This window comes from Natator depressus, chromosome 2 (genome assembly GCF_965152275.1).
Source record: "Natator depressus isolate rNatDep1 chromosome 2, rNatDep2.hap1, whole genome shotgun sequence".
Taxonomy (NCBI): Eukaryota; Metazoa; Chordata; order Testudines; family Cheloniidae; genus Natator; species Natator depressus.
Window position 1 is genome coordinate 224,335,637 of NC_134235.1, and position 22,961 is coordinate 224,358,597.

General features: G+C 40.9%; 1 protein-coding gene across 2 annotated transcripts in view; it reads left to right on the top strand.

The window, feature by feature from the left end:
- STAM (signal transducing adaptor molecule) overlaps positions 1–22,961 on the top strand; it is a 78,881-nt gene that overhangs the window by 49,834 nt on the left and 6,086 nt on the right. For both annotated transcript variants that reach the window (XM_074946023.1, XM_074946024.1), the window contains 7 exons: positions 3,966–4,158; positions 8,001–8,095; positions 10,091–10,179; positions 12,283–12,370; positions 20,133–20,187; positions 20,795–20,948; positions 22,466–22,641. In XM_074946023.1, coding sequence (XP_074802124.1) covers positions 3,966–4,158; positions 8,001–8,095; positions 10,091–10,179; positions 12,283–12,370; positions 20,133–20,187; positions 20,795–20,948; positions 22,466–22,641 — 850 coding nt within the window. The remainder of the gene's footprint in view (positions 1–3,965; positions 4,159–8,000; positions 8,096–10,090; positions 10,180–12,282; positions 12,371–20,132; positions 20,188–20,794; positions 20,949–22,465; positions 22,642–22,961) is intronic.

Genomic DNA, 22,961 nt, shown 5'->3' on the forward strand with positions numbered 1-22,961 from the left:
TGCGGGAGCTGGTTGCATCTGGACAACAGAAGTCAGGGATGCTTTGTGTTCTTACATTATGGACTTGCGTGGCCCAGTGAAAGAGGGGGAATAGTGCCTGTATGAATATGTTTGTAGAGGAAAAGTGGCTAATTTTTGCAGGATTGGGGGGTTCAGTTCTTGGGAGGGGTTTTGGATTGGTTGTCATGCATTATAGTTATGAAAGACATGATGAATTGAAAGGGGGTAGCATGGGTTTATATATGAAATTTATTGTAATGTGAATTGCTGTACCTGGCTAAATAGAAGAATAGTGTTTGCTTACTAATATATAATTGCTCCTGAATGTTTTTTTTATCTTTATCGTCTCAAATCGTGATTGTATCATGTGACGCAGTGATAGCAATAAAATTTCTCGATGACATAAAAGGCTTTAGTTATAAACATGTATTAAAACACTACAACAGTCACCAGTTGCTTGGCAGGCCAGCTGATATTACAACAACCCAAAACAAAGACCAGAAGAACCTTTTTTTTTTTAGTGCCAGAAACAGTGCAAACCCAACACAGACCCTCTGCCATTACATGTTCCCTGGCCCCACATTCTCCTTTTCCTTTCTTTTCCTGTGTTCCATTGATTTACTCCCAGAGAGAGGTGGCAAAGGTATCCACAGGGAATGGGTTTAATAAGGAAGGCTTCATGGGGTTCAGTTGCTCTGCCCAGCTGCCTATGGTGCCTGACTGCATGGACTGCCCTGATATGAAGTTGTCCAAACTAGTTCTGGACTGTGGTTAACTTGCAGGGGGATCAGGCCACAGTGAGGGGGAGGCAGCAGGAGACAGTGCTCTTGCAGTCATGATAGAGATGGCTTGCTGAAACAGTTCTCTGTTGAGCTCTGTCTTCCGCTCTTAGCTGCTCTTCCTGTTCCAGGAACTGTTTTGCAATTGCCTGCTCCCTTGCTGAAACTTTGTCCACCTGGGCAGCGAGCTTCAGTCTTCCCTCTTGCCTCTCAGCATACTGTTGCTCCAGTCTTGTGTCCCTCACCTTCGGGTACTGGACTTGCTGGTCTGCTTTCTCAAGAACTTAGACCATAACTTCACCACGAAATGCTTTCTTTTGAACAGTCCATGAAGGTGCTTTGCCCCAGGGATTGAGTTTTTGATGAACAGAAGGCAATAGAGGTTGAGGGCCCAGAAATAGGAACAGAAACAGGATTATTGTCTAACGTAGCTCAGTGGAGGAGCATAGAATTAATTCTTGTGGAATCTCCATGAGACAAAATGTTGTTTAAAACTGAACCAATATATTTCATGATCGGGATGCTTCAGTCTACATTCTCTGGACACAGCCTGGTTAATTGCAGTTACAGAAGTGCAGAGACAATTGTAAGTGTAAAATTACATCTTTTTCTGTTTAACTAGAATTGCGTAACTGCTTGGCTAGAGAGGGGGTGGAGTGGTGGCAGATAGTGCCCTTGGTGCAAAAGACTTTTTTTTTTTTTTTTTTTAAATGATTTCAGGCCTTTCACATTTTGGAGGACATAACTTCTCTTATGGTGCCATATTGCTAAAGGGAGATGTTATTCCAGGTAGTTGGTGGGAAACCTGCAGTGTATGCAGCACAAATATTCAAACATATAGTGACTGAACAGCACATCTGTGAGTGCAGTGGGCTAGTCAGCTACTGAGGTGGCCCTTGGAAATATGCCCTTTCCTGCAATGTAACTGCATATCTGGAGTTCCAGCTTCAGGAAAAGTTTGCAGCTATCAATAATCAGGATTGGGTCAGAATCCATGAGAGAATTAACAGGATGCAGCATTAGTTCACACATCGTTTACCCTGTTGTAGAAGTCTGCGTGCAGCAACAACCTTCCTCTTCCCCATTCTCGGCACAGTTCTAGGCAAAAAATGTCATCCTACTTGTACTTGGGAGAAATAATTTTGTGACCCAGTGACAGCATGAACTATCTCTAACTGAAATGGACTAGATTTGGAAAAAGAAGAGTTTCTGAAAAACACACACACAGTTCACTCTTTCCAGATGGCTCCATAGGTGGTTCAGTGATTTACAGAGTGGCAAATTTCAAGCTCTTACTACTGAAAGGAAAACATGAATGACCCTGGCAAACATCTGTGACATTACAGTTAAAAAACTGTTTAAAGCAGGTTTTTTTACTGTTTTCAATTCCCGATTGCCATTTTGAACTCCATGTGATGGTGTGGGGGAGTGGAGGGAGGAAGGCGGATTCCAAAGTGCTCTGAAACAATCTGCCATTAGTAGATACAGGCTGCCTGCCAGGGCTTCTCATAACTTGTGCATTGGTTCACAAGTAGTAATAAACTTTTACTTGGAGTCAGAAACATAACAGGCTCTGGGGAGGCTTTGGTCTCTACCACCTTTTCTGCAGGCTCGCAGTGGGATGTTCCTCGGGGTGGGGAAGGATGAAAAAGCTGTTCTGAGTAGGGACCTAGAATTTGCTGTTAATCCCGTTCCACAGCCTTCTTTGTGATTGGTTTCATAAACAGAATCACCTGCTGCTGGCTCCCATCAGTCCCCATGCTGGATTCAGGGACCAGCAGGGCACCATTCTGGCTGACCAGATCGTCATGCACCATGGTTGACTCCTTGCTGGGTGCAGTGCCCAGCACTTGGTCAAACTCCTAATAAAACAGCCATGACATTGGTGAATTGCCCAAGATGTGGTTCTTGTCTCTCGTCTTCTCGTACTCACTCTTCATTCAGTCTCTTAATATGCTCCCTGCACTGATCACATGTCTGGAAAAATCTGCAGAGCTGCCAGCTTTTTAGCTCTTTGCTGGTACACATGGTTATTCCTGGTACTTTTGCTGAGGTCCACAGTTTTAGTGGCCTTGCACTAGAGAGTCACCAAAATCAGGCTATGCTTCCATGGCCATGAAGCAGCACAATTTACAAAAGGCTTGTTCTGTTCGGTATCCATTGCAAACTCAGGAGTCTGTCCGATGGTGTGCTTGCCGCTCAGTGATCAGAAGAGAATGGGTTAACGCTGACTCACTGAGCTGGTGCTGTATGTTAAGAGAGAGGGGGTGGGGTGGCGTGGCTTCTGTTTTTAGTTGAGTCGATTGGAGATTGTTGAGATAGAGAGGACAGAGGAAGTCGGCCCTTGGAATTGTGGGATACTTCTGGAGGACTCCAGGACACGAGTCAAGCAAGGCTGCATCTACACTGTAAAACAATAGTGTTCAAACTCTGAGTGTCCCATCTTGACTTGGGCTGGGACCCTGGGTCCGAGCCCTGGGTTAGCATAATTTCAGTGAAGATAGAAGGGGGGTTAGGCTTGAACCTGAATTTAAGCCTTGGTTTATGTTGCAATGTCGACATGTGCTATATGACTCAGCAGGTTAGCAATGGATATATAGATTCTTTGTATTAATTATATGTGTAAAGTTTTTGCACTAGTAGTTGGTGGGCATTTCTGACCTTTGACAGATGACAGCTTCAAGGATTTTTGTGTTATCAAATGTAACTTGTAACCATAAACTGTTAAAAGTGGATTTTTTACAATAGCAATGTTTTTTTTTTCCTTTTTAACACTTCAAGCAGCTTTTAGTAAGAATTTAAATTACATTTGCGTATGTCCAAAGAAAAATATTCATTGAGTTGCAAATGTTTGGATCAAACCCACAGGTACGTAAACCTATGGGAAAAACGTCCCCTGACTTCTTTGGACCGGGGGCCTTTATGTTAAAGTATTAAGTACTGATCCTTTTCCCACTGAATGCTATAGTAAAGCTCTAATTGACTTCATCTCAAGCAAGATTTTAAGATGATGAAAGTTAGTATTTTTGCTCAGTGTAGTTATTTCTAAACGAAGGGAAGAAATTGTGTATTGTGCAACAAATGCAGAATTATACTACAAAACTTTCATAGAGTAAAATTTACAAATTGTTACATCGCCCCTTTTTGTATCTGTGAATTTTAAAGGAAATTATTTACTTTTTGTAGCCATTGAATTGTCCCTAAAAGAACAAAGGCCACAGCAAACAACACTTTCCAGTTTGTATCCGAGCACGTCAAGCCTCTTAACGAATCACAAACATGAGGGCCGAAAGGTTCGCGCGATCTATGATTTTGAAGCTGCTGAAGATAATGAATTAACATTTAAAGCTGGAGAACTTATAACTGTACTTGATGACAGGTAACTTACATAGATGTTCACAAGTAGTGCATGCTAGAAGTACATTTCTCAGACAAATGTTAGATATTAAAATACATACTAAATCCTCAAACTCCATACTAACTAGTGTTGTCAAAAATATAGTAACTATAATCTACATTATGATCATGTATAATGTTGTGATCTTGTATTGCACTACTCAAATGCTGGTATCTTTTATTCCTCTTTTGGAGGCTTATTGTTTCTCAGGATTGGATTTTATTTTCCTTAATTAGCTTCTTGTACGCAGGTTGCTTTAATTATAATGTTTGTAGACCTGCTTCTGAGGAAGAAATAGATCCAGGATTTAGCTATTTCAAAGTTCTTAGATATCTTCCAGTTTGTTTAGCAAAAAGGTTTTTATTATACACAAATTTAAATTTTCCAAGAGCAATGTCAGTGCTAATGAATAGTAATTATTAGAATTGTTTGACTACTTCATATTTATACCATGGTAGCATCTAGAGGTCCCAAGCAGGTTCAGTGCTCCATTGTGCTATGTGCAGTATAAACGTAACAAGTCCCTGTTCTAAACAGCTTATTCTCTCGTCGTTAAAATTTAAATGTCCAAAATTAAGTACTGTAGTACTATCGATGAGCAGCATTTATCTTTAATTCTTGTTTTAACTCATAGAGAAACAAGTAAAGCTCTTCTTCTTCTTCTCCAGGGATCATTTGCTTTCTAAGCAGAGTGTCTGGTTTCTTTTTTTTTTATCCAAACACATACACTTATCCTCAAAACTCTTTGGATTACTGTCCTTCTGCTTCCCTTCTGTTTATTTCGCATTTCTACTACTGATCTAACTAGTAGGCTTTTCACAGTTTTCAGCTGTACTACAGTTTCTGGCTTTTTAGGTTCACAAATTGAACAATTTGCATAATTCACAAATTATGGTCACATTCCATTCTCCCTTAGATATCCTGTCTGTTTTATATGGTCTGTTGTATGCCACCACTGAAAAGTGAAGGAGCATACAGGATTCCTAGGGAGAAGGTAAATCTGTTTCTGTTAAATTTTGAGCTGTGTTCTAAGATTTTTCTTTTATTCTTGATATAGTAAGGCCTTATCTACACTTAAAAGTTTTGCTGATGTCGCTACACCAGCACAACCCCTTTTAGTGTTGAGTAGCAAAAAAGTGCTTTTGTGGTAGAGCTTATTTTGCTCACCAATCCAAATAAGTAAAAAGTACTTTTTTTCTGATATAACTGCCTGTACACTCTGCCTTTTGCTGGTCTAGCTATGTTGTGTGTTTTTAGGTTTGTTTGGGGTTTTTTTGTTTTTTTTTTTTGGTTCATTTATTTATTTATTTTTTAAACAACACTAATCCACATAGCTATGCTGCTAAATCTTTTAAGTATAGAGCAAGCCTAAATTGAATGGGATGATGAGATTTTAAAATCTGGCTAATATGCACAGCACAAATTTTCTAAAAATGCCATGTATATATCACTGAAATGGTATTGCCCATTTTTTAAAAAAGCATACACTTCACTCTCTAGACATTTATGTTAGAAACAATAAATGAGACACTAATGGTTGGCTGTCTAATTCATATTTTAAAAAATTGTCTCACCTACATTCTCTAAGCACATGTACAGCTTTTAAACTGGTAACGAAACAAAAGCATTTTACAGATTGGTTTAGCGCCAACAAGGACTCTGCCTCAACCTGTCAAGTTTTTCCAGCCAGTTGTTAATCACAGTAAATCCCCTGTGCCTCTGTTGGTACTATGAAAGTAGTAAAACTTAACTAACCGCTCAATATTAAATAATATTAAATAAAAACAGACATAACTTTCTATCTCAAGTGACTGTGCTGGAATCTCTCAGCAATGCAGGAAGTCTGTCATTGTGAGGATGAAATATGGAGAGTAAAAAAAACTTAAACAGTACGTTGGGATTTCCTCTGAGACCTTTTCCACTTGGCTTATCCAGAACACCTTGTCCAGTTCTGGGAGAACACTTGGTCCAGTTCTCTGGGATCCAAAACTCTCTGTTTGACTTTGGATTTCGTCATTCAGGTTCTTTTGTTTGTCATACAGCAAAGCTATGTTGAGTTGATCAGACTCAAGCGCACGGGGTGGGTATATGGCATACCATACATCTAAAGTTACACAAACAACTTCTTCCTATACGTAGATTTACACATTACATTGCATTTGCTATACATTAAATCTCACGTTTTTGGATTGGCTTGGTTACTTTGCGGGAACTAATCCCTGTACAGCATGCTCTGTCCGTGTGCTGTTCATGTGGAACCTGATCTTTACATTCCAGGTTTATTTTGTCTATAGTTTATCTTGTCTAGCATCAGGGTGTTGTTGCTTATCCTACCTATCACAGACATCCTGATTCCAGTATACTGTTTGTCAAGCCCCTGTTTACAATTTAACCTTCCATTCACCTTCCCTATGGTATGATTCCTGATGTCAGATTTGTGTCCATTTATTCTTTTGCGTAAAAGAATAAATGGACACAAATCTGACATCAGGAATCATAACGTTCAAAAACCGGTAGGAGAACACTTCGACCTCTCTGGCCACTCAGTGAAAGATTTAAGGGTGGCAATTTTGCAACAGAAAAGCTTCAAAACAGACTGCAACAAGAAACTGCTGAGCTTGAATTAATATGCAAACTAGATACCATTAACTTGGGTTCGAATAGAGACTGGGAGTGACTGGGTCATTGCACATATTAAATCTATTTCCCTGTGTTGAGTATCCTCACACGTTCTGATCAATTGTCTAAATGGCCCATCTTGATTATCACTACAAAAGTTTTTTTCTCCTACTGATAATAGCTCATCTTAATTAAGTAGCCTCTTACAGTTTGTATGGCAACTTCCACCTTCTCTGTATGTGTATATATATATATATCTTCTTACTATATGTTCCATTCTATGCATCCGATGAAGTGAGCTGTAGCCCCCGAAAGCTTATGCTCAGATAAATTTGTTAGTCTCTAAGGTGCCACAAGTACTCCTGTTCTTTTTGCGGATACAGACTAACACGGCTGCTACTCTGAAACCTGTCATTATATAAACATAGCCTTTCCAGAAAGAAGAAATAGTGGAATGCACAAAGATTTAGCTAATTAACTAATATGAATATACAGTGTGGACCAAAGACTACTTTTGGCTTCTGCAATACTCGGCAAAATACCTGGCTTCCTGCCTATCTATTTAAGGTCTGATCCTGCGAGGTGCCAATTGCCTTCTGCTCCCATTGGTATTGTCTAGCACTTTGCAGAATCCAAGCCATTAATGCAGAAGCTTAAAGTCAGTAGAGAAATGTTGAATTGTCATACCAGGTTAGATCAGCGGCCCTTTCAGTCTAATATCCTGTCTCCAGCGTTGTCCATGACCAGCTGATTCAGAGGAAGGTGCAAGAAATCATGCATCAAGCAGTTAAGGAATAATCTGCCCATAGGAAAAGTTTCTTACTAATCTATGTCAGTTGGGGGTTGACTTCCATCTTTTAGAGGGAGAGAAACCTTCATGTTCTTAAACTCTTCTAAGCCTTTAATCCTTACTATAATTATGGATGTATTTATATAAATATTCAGTCCTTTTTGGATTCTTGCTAAGTTCTTATCTTAAAGTTTCTAACAGGATATTGTGAAAAAAGAGAGGCACGCAAAGTCCATAAAAAGCTTTTGGAAATATCAGGCTGCTCATACTCAATATTTGGACACATACGTTAGAACTCCATGTTTAAATTAACTTATTTGCATGTTGAATGTTTTTATTTAAATGTCTCACATTTTTACTTGAATTATGCTGTAATGTAGAACATTTTATATGAAAATTATTTTTTAATCTTCAGTGATCCAAATTGGTGGAAAGGTGAAACTCACCAAGGAACAGGATTATTTCCCTCTAATTTTGTAACAGCTGACCTTACTGCTGAACCAGAAATGAGTGAGTAACACTATGTTCATGCTGAAGAATATTTATGCAACACAATGCACCCAATATTTGTTTTGGTATTTTTAGTTTGTGCATACAGTGGTAAAAGCATCATTAAAAAAGAGAAATAAACTGTTCTGAATCTATTCCAAGCAAAATAATAATAATCTCAATAAAGTTCAACATACAGCCTCCAATCCTAATGTTCTTGTCTGCATCTAGGTCAGTGTAGATATGACTGTTCATATTATCTGTCACTTCACTAAGGGACTTATAAGTTCTTGTCCACTGAGGATCCTGCTGCCAGAGTGTTCTGCTCTGAGACACAAGAAGGCAATTCTAGCAGTTAGCATGGAATGCCCATCTGTCAAAGAGGGACTGCTAAACTATAAGATGCAGATACTAGCACCAGGGGACCCTACAGAGAAGAAGATAGGAGTCAGGATTCTACAGCCAATAATATGGACAACCCTTCCTTCCCAGATACTCTGCAGAGATGGGTACAGCTATGATGCTATACCTGGGCTTGGGGTTTATTCTTGAAAAAGGGATCTCCACTCAAAGGACTTCGTCTTCTTGATCTGCTTATGAGCATATGCGTCACGCTCTGGACTTCAGAGTCGCTCTGGACTTCAGAGTCACTCTAGGATCCACTCTAGTCCTTCGAGCAAAAGAGAGCTTGAAAACGTCATTGTCGAACCAACGAACTTGTAAAGAAGAAGGGTTCTCCCAGATAGACTGTTTCCCTTCAGACATTTTCATTAAAGGATACCCACGTTATTCTACTTTGTAGCTCATTTACAAGGTTAGAGATACAGCAGTGCTTTAAGTGGAACCAAGGATCCTCTGCTGCATCCTTACAAACAGTAGTGGTATCTGCCTGTCTTAGAGAAATATTCTGTAAAGGATCCTTGATCCTACAAAAAGACATAAAAATAAAAATTAAAGCTTACCAGGGCAGTGACTGGGGTGAAAGTAGAAAAGGCTAGAGCTCCAGCAGAAGAAATCTGCAAATTGGCCATTGCATCCACCTTTCCTAACTTCAAACATTTTACCTCCAAGAATCCTAAAGTGCAGCTTTCAGTTGGAAACAATTCAATGCTGTGGCTGAAGTTAAAGTTAAAAACAAACCAACCGTAACACTCTTATTTGTGAAGGTGCTTTTTTCATTTTTTTTTGCCCTATTAGTTCTGCTCTGACTCCTTCAGAAAAGTATAGGATTGGTGGACATGTACTGAATGAAAGGAACAGTTTGCTGTGTTAGTTGCTTTTAACAGAAATACCATCCTTCAGTCTGACCTTCTTTGAGCACTTAAGTAAAAAGGATAAATGTTAAATATTCAATAAGGCTTTCAGGGTGACAAATAATACATTTAAATCTGATTTAATTTTTCATTAGACTTATTGGTGGGTTTGTTAGGTTGGGTACTTTTGTTACCTTTGACAAATTTATGTTGAGATGGGAGTGGATGCAACCAAGAAATGTTTTTTAAAGTACGCATGTGCGCGCGCATGTTCGTGCTCACACACACATCAGCAACCTTAATAGGTGGTGCGTCCAACTTATTTTATATATCTGTAGATCAATCTATATATAAAATTATAAAATATGGCTTATTTCTAAGTAGTTATTGATAATGAAAGAATTTTCCTCTGCACTTTAACCTCAGGGTATCTGTTTGTTTACTTTCGCTTGGAGGACGTTCCAGCTCCTAAGAAAGGCTTTGGGTAAAATTTTCAGAAGCACCTAAGTCCTATCTTCAAAAGTGATCGACCCTTGTCTTTAAGAGCTTCGTAATAAGATTATAAATATATGCCAGGAGGTTCAGTTTTGTTTTTCAGAAAACAAATATTTCAATTGCTTAAACTTTTTCTTTTTTCAGTTTCAAGTTTACAGTTTGTTTCGACCGCCAAATAATTTAAATGGCAGACAAAATGTTTTCAGCGTAACATTTTATTTTTGCAGTTGAGATTTACTTTTTTTTAAAAAGTCCATGTGTTTTACAGTGAAAACGGAGAAGAAAACAGTACAGTTCAGTGATGAAGTTCAAGTAGAGACAATAGAACCTGAGCCTGAACCAGTTTATATTGATGAAGTACGTACAATAAAAATATTGATTTCAGCATTTAGTACAACTAAACCAGTGGTGTCCAACCTCCTCAGTACAAGGGCCAAAAATATTCCGAAATATCAAGGGGACCACAGTCTAGAAGGGGAGGCACTTCAGACTTGCCATTTTTTTAAATTATTTTTTTACACTTCTGCAGACCTTTTTTCCCACTCGCTTCTCTCATATGTTCTTATTAAATTGAATTGGGAGCAGCTTCCAACTTGGGTTCTGAGCCCCAAACTGTAGGTTCAGACTGCAAATCCACTTTCAGAGCACCAGCTGGACATGGAGTAGTGGCTTTCTTTTCCCAACTCTACTTTTATTGCCCCATCTCTCAGAAACACCGTATCTTGGCCCTCTTCTCCAACATGTCCCCTGTGTAAACACTGCCTTCTGCCCCAGTCCCTGAAGGAACCTTTTCTTCCTCACCCAGGAATCTCAGCCTTGCCTCATCATAAGCAGCCTCAAGGATTCAGGCCATCTTTCCTTCAGCACCTTCTCATTGTTTCCAAGAACACACACTGGCCCCAGATCTTTCCTGCCTTCTCTCTGTTCTTCAGGAATACCCTCACTTTCCCAAATCCCTCCCTTCTGCCCATGACCTGCCCCTTCCCAAAATTTAAGTTACTGAGGCCCTACAACTCTTCTAATATCAATTGCACGTCTCCCTAATTCTGTGAGACCCCTACCTCTGCTGCCCCCTTCGTAGTGTTCTCTTTTCTGGGAGCCCCCGCTGCTATTGCATTAGTGGTGTGCTGCTGCTGAGCTGCTTGCTTGTTCCCTTTCCCTCCTGCTCTTGGGAAGACTGTGTGGTTCCCCTTGCTGTCTCACTACATGCTGCTTTCCTCTTAAAATGTGCCTTGATGGGCAAAAGGGGTGTGTGTTTAAACTGAATTAGCTTAACACAGTTGACATGGCTTCCAGCATGTTAGACTACATCTTAGTGGGGCTTTTCAGCTGTATCGAGCTAACATGATTGAAAAGCATACCTTTTTGCCCATCAAAACAAGACTATAAAGGCCAAGCCACTCAGAACGTGCTTTGCTCTTAGCTTTCTCCTTCCCTTCCGGCAGTGGAGGTGGCATTGGGGGTGGAGGAGGGGAAAGAAGCTGTTAGAGAGACACATTTTCAATTTGTATTCAAATACAAATTTCTGTAACACTGACACCTTGAGTGCCACTAATTAGACACCACTGAGCGAAACTGTAATTTTAATTGTTTTCAAAGACTTTGTGCCCAGTCTTCTCTTTTGGGTGCCCGTATAAATGGTTTGCATCTGAAATCAGTTAAAAGTAATTAGGCCCAAGTACTCTGAGGCTAACCATATGAAAACGTCATGTCTTCCTGCATGTTAATAAATACTTTATTTAGGTGCTTATGGACTGCTAGTTATACTTTCAAAATATGGCTTATTTTTTAATACATGTATAGTTGGAGCTATATTTATGCATTTCTTTTAGCATACTTACTATGTGCACTTTGTAGATACTTACATATCCCACTGGGTGGTAGCATTGCTTATGTAATTGAAGTAGAATGAAACGTAGAAGCTGCTTATAAAATAAAATTCTGAGGAATGACTTTTATATACGAGGGACAGTCTACATTTCACATGTTGTTAAACCATTTTTGTCATATTCATTGCTTATCCTTTTTAATTTTTTCCTGACTTTCTTTTAAAGTTACATTTGCTTTGTGTGCAGTTGAAACTTTCAGATGGATAACTGTCTCCTAGGAAATAAGAAACTCAATAGAAACGTCTTAAAATAACGCTTTTTCAGGAGAGTAAATGGAGCATTCTTGCTCTTTTTGTGTGGAGGGGATGTGTTTGGCCCTGTGATAATTACCATTATTAGCGAGGAAAATCTTAAATAAAGGCTCATACTGTTGTTCATATCTGCTGAAACTAAGTGTGTTAATGCTGGTAGAATCCCTATCTTAGAGGATCAGAAAGTTAGTATATATTGTGTGTGTGTGGGGGGGGTGGCGAAGGGGACAAAAAGGAATATTGCATTACAGTAATCTTATGGAATCCAATGTAAAACCCAGCTATTTTTCCCCATACTAATTCTCTTATTTTCATTATAGGATAAAATGGACCAACTGTTACAGATGTTACAAAGTGCAGATCCAACTGATGATCAGCCGGACCTCCCAGAGCTGCTTCATCTTGAAGGTAATGAAACTTTGTACTTTTTTGAATGATTGTCCACATGAATTCCACTGTGGTGCACTTTAGGCTCAGCCTCCTAAGCGCCAGAAGCCTGAAAAGGCCAGGCCACCTGAGGTTCCCTGCTACTGATTGCCAAGACAGCTCCCCATAATTCTCAGATTGCACCTGGACTCCTGCATGCCCCAACACCCAAAGCAAACACTGCACTGAGTGACTTAACTGTGGACCAGGTACTGGAGTCACTTCTTTGCAGGATTCAGGGTGGTGATAACCATTCAACCAGCTTCTGAGATATTGGTACATCAAGTTAAGGTAGTATCCCCAGTACCACCATCTCCTCTCCAAATGCAGGACACTCCCAATAGAATGGCTTTTGTGATACACTTCCTCCTTTTCTTCTCATCTCCCACCCATCCACTTTCCCCTTCTTGGGTAGCACAATGGAAATCAGAAAGGGATTCTAGAGAAGATTTCATGAGGTAGCAGGAGGAGGCCTAGGACTCATAGGCTTACCGCTCTGTTGGTAGCCCCCCTCCTCCATCCCTCAGTGTTCCCAAATAGTGCAGCCTTAGATCCTAGAAAGGCAGCAGGAGGAAAATGAAGAAGAGCATCAAATGCCAAGGAGAAGAACAACTACTCCCCTATACCTCCCCAGGTAAGGCAGTGAACCACTCTACATCTGCCTCAGTGGATGACTTCACAGTGTTCCAGGACCTCATTAGGCACATAACAGAGACCCAGGATTTTTTCTAATAGATAGATAGATAGATAGATATACATCTGTGTGGGTCAGGCAAAACACAAACTTTTGTACATGTTACACCCTTCCACACACGGCAGGCTCTCCATGCCAAAAAACGTGTGGCATGCAACACCGTCCATTCCAGCCTCAAAGCAAACTGACGGGGCTATCAGTTCCCTCCTAAGGGATCAGAATATTTGTACTCCCATCCGGTTCTGAGTTCTCTTGTAGTGGTGGCTGTTCAAGAAAAGTCAAAAAAAGGGACCTTCCAAATCCATGTTGAGAGAGAAGAACCTAAACAAATTAGACTTATGTGGGCATAAGGTATTTTTGTAAGCCATCTTCCAGATGCAGATGTCTAACTGTCAGGCCCTTCTTTCAGAGTATTGCTTCTTAAGCTGGGTTACTTCATCTCAGTTAGTACACTGTCTTGCAAAGAAATATCAAAAGAAGATGAAGACCATCAGGCAGAGGGACAGTTGATTGCCTGCATTACCTTACAATCTGATGAATCTGACATCACAGCATGTAATACGGCCATAGTATTGGTAATGGTGGGGGGGCCTTCCTGACTCATTACTCAGGTATCCCCAGGGAGGTCCAGACAGCAATTAAGGATCTTCCCTTTGAAGGAAATGAACTTTTTAATTCTAGGTCTGATGTGGCCCTCCAAGAGTGACTTTTTTTGTTTGGGCCTCTATGTTCCAGCTCTATGAAGGGAACAAGCACATCAACAATCTTAGTTCAAGCAGTCTTCTTTTTGTACCTGATACTATCATCAGTCCCCTGAGGACCTTGTTGCTGCCAAGGAGAAGACGCAGAGACTCAACCAGACATAACCCTCTGCCTTATCCTCTTCTGCCCCATAATCTGTGGCTTCCACCAGACAGCAGGTTTGATGCGAAGGTCAAGAGCCTGACAGAACCAGTCAAGGATCTTTTTCTTTCTATCCCTCTTGGTAGCTGCTTCTTATTTTCAGGAACCCTGGACTGGGATCACCTCAGACCAGTGGGTCCTGGAGATTGTAAAGGAGTATTCTGTCCAGTTCCAGTCCCCTTCTACCTTTTTATCCCTACTTTCCTTTCTTTTTTCAGGGGCTCTTCTCAAAAGATACTATTAAAGCTAGAAGTAGATTCCCTTCTACAACTGGGAGCAGTGGAGGAGGTGCCCTTAAAATTAAGGTGCCCTTAAAGGGTGGAGGGTTTTATTCCCATTTTCTCATGCCAGAGAAGAAAGGGAGATGACATTCCTTCACAGACCTTTAATGTCCCAGATTCGTCCACTGTTTTAAGTTCAGGATGTTGACTAGTCTCCATAATTCCATTGTAAGGTTCTCAAGACTGTTCACGGCTCTTGACCTGCAAGATGCTTATCTCCACATTCGTTCATCCAGCCTGCAGAAAATACCTCATATTTCACATAAGAACACATTCCCTACAGTGGGTCCTGCCCAAAGATCTTTCCACTGCACCAAGATTATACACCAAGTGTTCGGCTATTGTGGCAGCTCATTTAAGGAGACCAGAGATCCAGGTGTAACAATACCTCAACAACTGGCTGATATCATGAGGAAGATCACACCAACAGGTGACCAACTTGGTTCAAAAAGCTCTTCTCTCTTCCCTCAATACCCTACATACTTACTCCGACTAGAAGCATAGAGTTCATAGGAACAGTGTTAGATTCTAGGTCAGCAAGAGTTTACCTTCCACAGGAAAGATTCCAAACTATAGTGAACCTCATCAACTAACTTCAAGCTCATCCAAGAACATCAGTGAAATCAGGCCTCAGACTGCTGAGACTCATGGCCTCATGCACTTACATGATGCACGTCACCTACGTTGCATGCAAGGGTGGTTGAAACTGATATATATACCCAGCAGGTAACACATGGACATGATCACAGTTCCACAAGAAGTCCTCTCTTCGTTCTGCTGGTGGCAAAAATATTTCTCTACACCTCTACTTACCATGAGTGGTGATGAGGGTTCATGTAGATCACCTTCATATTCAGGGTCTCTTCAATATACTTGACTCCACATAAATGCCCTAGAGTTCAGAGCCATCTGCCTGGGCAAAGCATTCCTTTCTCTTCTCCTGGGATCCACAAACCAATTACTGACCGTCACCACCACAACTATGCTTCATGTTATCGGAAAAGGGGGAGTGAGATCATCCCCACTCTGTCAGGAAGTCATGCAACTCTGGAGTTGGTGCATTCCAAATCAGATCACACCAGTGGCTCTACACCTTCCTAGCGTTCCCAACACCTTTCAAGATCAAATCAGTAGACAGTTTTCAGACAGCCACGAGGGGTCTCTGAAAGGCTAAGTCCTGTAGAAAATTTTCACAAGTGGGGATACAAAGAAATAGGTTTGTTTTCCCCTACACCAGTAAAACAAGTAAGGCAAGACCCAGCACTGATGATTGATAGTCCCAGCATCGACTAAGCAGTTCTGGCACTTGGATCTGATGGCTCTTTCAGCACAGCCACCTTACCTGCTCTGCTGGACATAGTCTCACAGAACAATGGCTGTATCCAGTTGCTAAATCTGACCTCCTTAGCCTGGATGCTGGCTAGATGACATTCATTGTAGGAAGCTGTTCAGCTGAAATTCAGAACATTGTGCTCCAAAGCAGGAAAGCATCAATCCAAATGATTTATAAAGCTAAGTAGAAGAGGTTTCCTATTTGTACATCTCAGCACCAGCTGTCTCCCTTGACAGCACCCATTTCAGCAATATTGGAATGCTTATTAGCCCTGAAACTATACAGGTCCATCTAGCAGAAATGTCTGTACATCACCCTTCCATCCAAGGGTTATACTGTGCTTTTCCCTCCCTTCACTGGTAAGGTTCTTTAAGGACCCCATTCATGTTTTTTCTCCCCGTTTTGGGAGATTCATCGCTAATAGTTGATGGATGTCCCCCCCACACACACACACACTTTGAACTCTTAGTAATATATGTCTGTTTCACTTATCTATGAAGACAGTTTTTTAGTGGCCATTAAATCAGGTTAGAGGGTAGGGGAAATTCAGGCCCTCATGGTAGGTACTCCTTGCCATATTTCATAAGAACAAGGTTTCTCTCTGTCCTCATCCCACGTTCCTGCCCAAGAATATTTCAGAATTCTATGTGAACCCACATGCTTGTCTCCCAGTTTTCTTCCCCAGCCTCATTCAGTGTTGGGGAAACTAAACTTCAGGCACTTGGTATAGTAAGGTCACTGTCTTTTTACAGCGACAGGACAAAATTATTCAGGAACGCATCTAGACTGTTTGTGGCCTTTGTAGAAAGGCTTATGAGTCAGACCAGTGGTGGGCAACCTGCGGCCCACGGTTCGCACGTGGCCCGTCAGGGTAATCCACGGGTGGGCCACGAGACCATTTGTTTACATTAACCATCTGCAGGCACGGCCTCCCGCAACTCCCAGTGGCTGCAGTTCGCCGTTCCCGGGCAGTGGGAGCTATGGGAATCATAGAATCATAGAATATCAGGGTTGGAAGGGACCCCAGAAGGTCATCTAGTCCAACCCCCTGCTCGAAGCAGGACCAATTCCCAGTTAAATCATCCCAGCCAGGGCTTTGTCAAGCCTGACCTTAAAAACCTCTAAGGAAGGAGATTCTACCACCTCCCTAGGTAACGCATTCCAGTGTTTCACCACCCTCTTAGTGAAAAAGTTTTTCCTAATATCCAATCTAAACCTCCCCCATTGCAACTTGAGACCATTACTCCTCGTTCTGTCATCTGCTACCATTGAGAACAGTCTAGAGCCATCCTCTTTGGAACCCCCTTTCAGGTAGTTGAAAGCAGCTATCAAATCCCCCCTCATTCTTCTCTTCCGCAGACTAAACAATCCCAGCTCCCTCAGCCTCTCCTCATAAGTCATGTGCTCTAGACCCCTAATCATTTTTGTTGCCCTTCGCTGGACTCTCTCCAATTTATCCACATCCTTCTTGTAGTGTGGGGCCCAAAACTGGACACAGTACTCCAGATGAGGCCTCACCAGTGTCGAATAGAGGGGAACGATCACATCCCTCGATCTGCTGGCTATGCCCCTACTTATACATCCCAAAATGCCATTGGCCTTCTTGGCAACAAGGGCACACTGTTGACTCATATCCAGCTTCTCGTCCACTGTCACCCCTAGGTCCTTTTCCGCAGAACTGCTGCCTAGCCATTCGGTCCCTAGTCTGTAGCGGTGCATTGGATTCTTCCATCCTAAGTGCAGGACCCTGCACTTATCCTTATTGAACCTCATCAGATTTCTTTTGGCCCAATCCTCCAATTTGTCTAGGTCCTTCTGTATCCTATCCCTCCCCTCCAGCGTATCTACCACTCCTCCCAGTTTAGTATCATCTGCAAATTTGCTGAGAGTGCAATCCACACCATCCTCCAGATCATTTATGAAGATATTGAACAAAACCGGCCCCAGGACCGACCCCTAAGGCACTCCACTTGACACCGGCTGCCAACTAGACATGGAGCCATTTATCACTACCCGTTGAGCCCGACAATCTAGCCAGCTTTCTACCCACCTTATAGTGCATTCATCCAGCCCATACTTCTTTAACTTGCTGACAAGAATACTGTGGGAGACCGTGTCAAAAGCTTTGCTAAAGTCAAGAAACAATACATCCACTGCTTTCCCTTCATCCACAGAACCAGTAATCTCATCATAAAAGGCGATTAGATTAGTCAGGCATGACCTTCCCTTGGTGAATCCATGCTGACTGTTCCTGATCACTTTCCTCTCATGTAAGTGCTTCAGGATTGATTCTTTGAGGACCTGCTCCATGATTTTTCCAGGGACTGAGGTGAGGCTGACCGGCCTGTAGTTCCCAGGATCCTCCTCCTTCCCTTTTTTAAAGATTGGCACTACCTTAGCCTTTTTCCAGTCATCCGGGACTTCCCCCGTTCGCCACGAGTTTTCAAAGATAATGGCCAAGGGCTCTGCAATCACAGCCGCCAATTCCTTCAGCACTCTCGGATGTAACTCGTCCGGCCCCATGGACTTGTGCACGTCCAGCTTTTCTAAATAGTCCCTAACCACCTCTATCTCCACAGAGGGCTGGCCATCTCTTCCCCATTCTGTGATGCCCAGCGCAGCAGTCTGGGAGCTGACCTTGTTAGTGAAAACAGAGGCAAAAAAAGCATTGAGTACATTAGCTTTTTCCACATCCTCTGTCACTAGGTTGCCTCCCTCATTCAGTAAGGGGCCCACACTTTCCTTGGCTTTCTTCTTGTTGCCAACATACCTGAAGAAACCCTTCTTGTTACTCTTGACATCTCTTGCTAGCTGCAGCTCCAGGTGCGATTTGGCCCTCCTTATATCTTTCCTACATGCCCGAGCAATATTTTTATACTCTTCCCTGGTCATATGTCCAACCTTCCACTTCTTGTAAGCTTCTTTTTTATGTTTAAGATCCGCTAGGATTTCACCATTAAGCCAAGCTGGTCGCTTGCCATGTTTACTATTCTTTCGACTCATCGGGATGGTTTGTCCCTGTAACCTCAACAGGGAAGCAACAGCCAGCACGTCCCTGTAGCCCACACCACTTCCCACAGCTCCCAATGGCCGGGAACAGCGAACCGCGGCCACTAGGAGCTGCGGGCAGCCATGCCCGTGGATGGTCAATGTAAACAAGCTGTCTTGTGGCCCGCCAGCAGATTACTCTGATGGGCCACAGGTTGCCCACCACTGAGTCAGGTAGTATCCTCTGAGATTATCTATGAGGGGTCCCCAGCTGTATAAGGGCACATCATGAATTAGCCAGGTTAGATCCACCTAGCCAAGCAGCCCCTGCTGCCTTTTTGAAGAATGTCCCTGTTTCTGAAATCTGTAGCACAGCAACATGGAGCATAGTCCACACTTTTACAAGACATTGTTGTTTAATAGAGGTTTCCAGATCAGATGCCCACTTTGGTTGGGCTTGTTCTGTAGTCGCTGTTTAAGTAGGACTCCTACTGTCTACCTCCAAGCAAACAGATACCTGCTTGTTAGTCACCAAGAATGGACAACCTCTTGAAGAAAGAACAATTACTTTACTGACAGTGACTATGGTTCTTTGAGACATGTTGTCCACATAAATTCCATGACTCGCCCTCCTTCCCCACTACTTATGGATTTGTACTCCTCTGGGATTCTGTATGGGTGGAGAAACTCAGGGACTGGGCCTGCCCTGCTTTATGCCCTCAGTTTGGGGGAGGAATAGGGCTTGAGCCACACAGGATGCAGGCCTGGCCCCAGTGAACACTGCTAGCCAAGATCCCAGTCTTGTGCATAAAGGGCGCGTTTGCACCAAGAGTGGAATCCATGCATACAACACATCTTGAAGAACCACAGTTACTGTAGGTAACCATTCTTTTTTAAACTTGCAAAAATAACTTGGTATATTTATAGAAGTCAGAGTCTAGAGGCTAATGAGTGATTTTTTTCTGTCACTGGCCTGCTCGGTTACCTTGGGCAAGTGACTTCACCTCTCTGTTCCTCATTTTCTTCATTTCTAAAATGATGATAATGATATTTACCTTCTGTGTAAACTGCTTTTGAGATCTAGTGAAAAATAAGAGCTAGGTTTTGTTTTTGTTTCTTTGCAACAGTCTACTAATATCTATTGACCATCATCAGAATTGCCTTATTGATACAAATTCCAGGATTGCAGTACTTTGAAGGAACAGTGAGAACTGCAAAAGCTTCTTGAGTTATTCCACTTCCTCAAAAATGTAAGGGGAAGTGAGGGATTTATGCTGGGTTCTGTTGCTTCCCAGTTTGCAAAATCTAACTTGGAGAAGCTAGGCCTCAATCTTTAATAAAAAAGGTACATAACCAACTTTTACTCTAGCTTTTATGAATCACAAGTTAAATTGTATTTATGATCTTAGAAATTTCTTTTGATGTTTAAATATTTCAGGTACCTTTTTTTTTTAAAGCACTTACAACCATGATTACTTTCTGATTTTCAGTACAAACAACTGATACCTTCATGATTCAGATTATATATATTTAATTCTTTCCTAGCAATATGCCACCAAATGGGACCTCTCATTGATGAAAAGCTGGAAGATATTGACAGGTAAGAAAGTACATATGTATATGCTGATACTGATTATTAAGGCTCAGACTCTTTTGAAATAATAGCAAAAGTACCAATCATTTACATTATAGTTTGCCATCACTAATTTCAATATAGTACGTGCCAGAGAAGGTACACGTAGTTGTTAAAGTCCTGCTCCATGTTTATGGCTCCTGGGCAGTATGGTAATATAAATAAAAGCGGTGTCCCTCATGGGAAGATGACTGAGTGGATTTTCTCTCAAAGAAGTGCTAGTACTTTTAGTGTGAATGATTTCTTTTGCTAACTTTAGAATGCTGAAATATTGTATCTTCTGCCTATACTCAGGAGTAACATTAAAATGTCTTGCTTGTCTACTTGATGAAGAAGTAATATTTCTGACTACTAATCAAAGTTATGACACTTGATCAGTGTGTCTAGGCATCACTTCCCATGTAGTAAGAGTAGTTTGCTATGGTACCTCATCATGTACAGATCCACTGTATTACACAGTTCAGTATAAATATCTAAAATGTACAGTAAGCCATATGATATAATAGATGATATATGAAGATATTTCTATAAAAGGGAACTTCAGTTTACATTAAAATATTATTAATTATTCCAGGAAACATTCAGAACTTTCAGAGCTCAATGTTAAGGTCATGGAGGCTCTTTCATTATATACCAAGTTGATGAACGAAGACCCAATGTATTCCATGTATGCAAAACTACCAAACCAACATTATTATATGCAATCTTCTGGTGTTTCTGGCTCTCAGGTACATATTTGATTTTAAAGACCTGGAAGATATTGAGTTTTTATTGAGCTGATTATGGCTAAGTTGCCTTGTAAGTTATCAGTGATGCACTATGACTAATCATTGTACAAAGTTAGCCGCTATGAGAAAAAATTGTCTTACAGCAGTAAAATGACTATACAGTAACTTTTTAAAGCAGCAGATCACAGAATCTTGGAAGCCCTATTGTCTGAGTGTATATTCTATGCAAGCAAGTGACCCTTATCTATATTCTTTGGTACCCTCTATGGACAGAAGCTGCAGCCTCTCCCTTATTTTCCCTAGTTACCTTTAGACCAGTTAACTTAATCTCATCTTTTTTTCCTGAGGTGAGGATGTTTTGTTGTCTCCAGAACTAAACTGTACTACATTTCCAGCATTAGCAGTCAAATACAAATTATAGTTGTATTTAAACAAAACACTGTTTATGTAAAAGACAAAAATAAAGAGACTCTTGAAACTTGTTCATGTTCAGTTGCAGGCTTTGAAAAGATTTTTTAGCACAGACTCTGACTTAATTTAGCTCTGTTTTGTTTGTTTCAATTTATAAAATTTACAAAAAAAGTGCTTATCCTGTGCGAAAAGAAAATGAGCAAAAGGAAAGCCAGCAGTTCCTTCACACATTCAAGCCAAAAAGTAATCAGCCACAGTAAAGTTTAAGTTCAACCGTATGTTCTTTCCATCACAAACAACCTCTTCTATTATCTTCCTTACCCAAAACCCTGTATAGGAGTTGTTCTTAAATTACAGAAGTACATGGGTTGCAGTACACTTAAGGTACATTTGCATGCTTCTTGGCAGTAGCATCTAGTCTTGATGTAAGGACATCAAGAGATGGAGAACCTAATATTTGGTAAACTGTTCTGTTGGCTAATTATACTCGGTAAAGCTATGCTTATTTCCAGATTGAATTTTCTGTAGCAGACCACCTTCCCTCCCATTCACATAACATCCCAATGACAGCCTCAGCAGTTACTTACATGAAAATGTTAGCTAAAAATAAAAAAATATTATCTTTGAATTTTCTATTAGCAGCTGGATACAAAGGAAAGCCAGCACCATATTGCTAGACCACAGTTCCCCACACTGTCTGTTCTCTGATAAACAGTTGAAATTTTGAACTTTTATTCAGAAGGAAAAAACTACAGTAATATTTTGAATTACCACAACTAAAACTATATATTTTTTGAATTTAATGACTGTCCTGTTTGGTATACAGTGTCTCAAACAATTCCTAGAGTATTTGAAATTCCTAGAGTATTGGAGTCTTTTTCCTTTTGAGAAAGAGAAAAAATTTATGGTACAATCCTAGTACTCTCCACTGTTTGTTAGAACATTATGGCACAGTGCAAATTAGCCAAGTTGCTTTTAAATACACAGCTTTTTGTGGGCAAAGGCTTGAGAGACTTTTCTTTAGATTCTGAACTTAACAATTAACTAAGTAGCAATAACATGTTCTGGTATTTTATCTATGACCATCTTTTGTTTATTTTTTTAAGGTTTACCCAGGGCAGCCTCAAAGTAGTACATATCTGGTGGCAGGGAGTGCGCAAATGGGCCATATTCAAGGCTATAATCTGCCCCAAGAACAACTTCCTTCTCTCAACCAAGGCACAGTTCCTCAATCGGCAAGCTCAGGACTGCCTAGTCAGCCAGCTCAGACATCTTATGCTAAGTAATTTTAATATTTACCTATTCTAAATAAACTTAAATTTCATCCTAAATAACTAGGACTGACTTTTAAGGGGAAATTTGGTTCTGGACAACCTTTATTTTAGTCATAATTGACTGAACTCCACAGTGCAGTCACTTCCAGTGTGTATTTACTGATGTTTAGATAAAAAAAGTATTTTTAGCAATTGTATGAAATTTGTACACAAAACATTCTTTGATTGTGAAACACCTATTGTGTCTTGTGCTCTTTACACAAGAACAATATGAAGAAACCATGGGCATGGCTGGGTTCCAAATAACCATGTTCACTGAATATATACA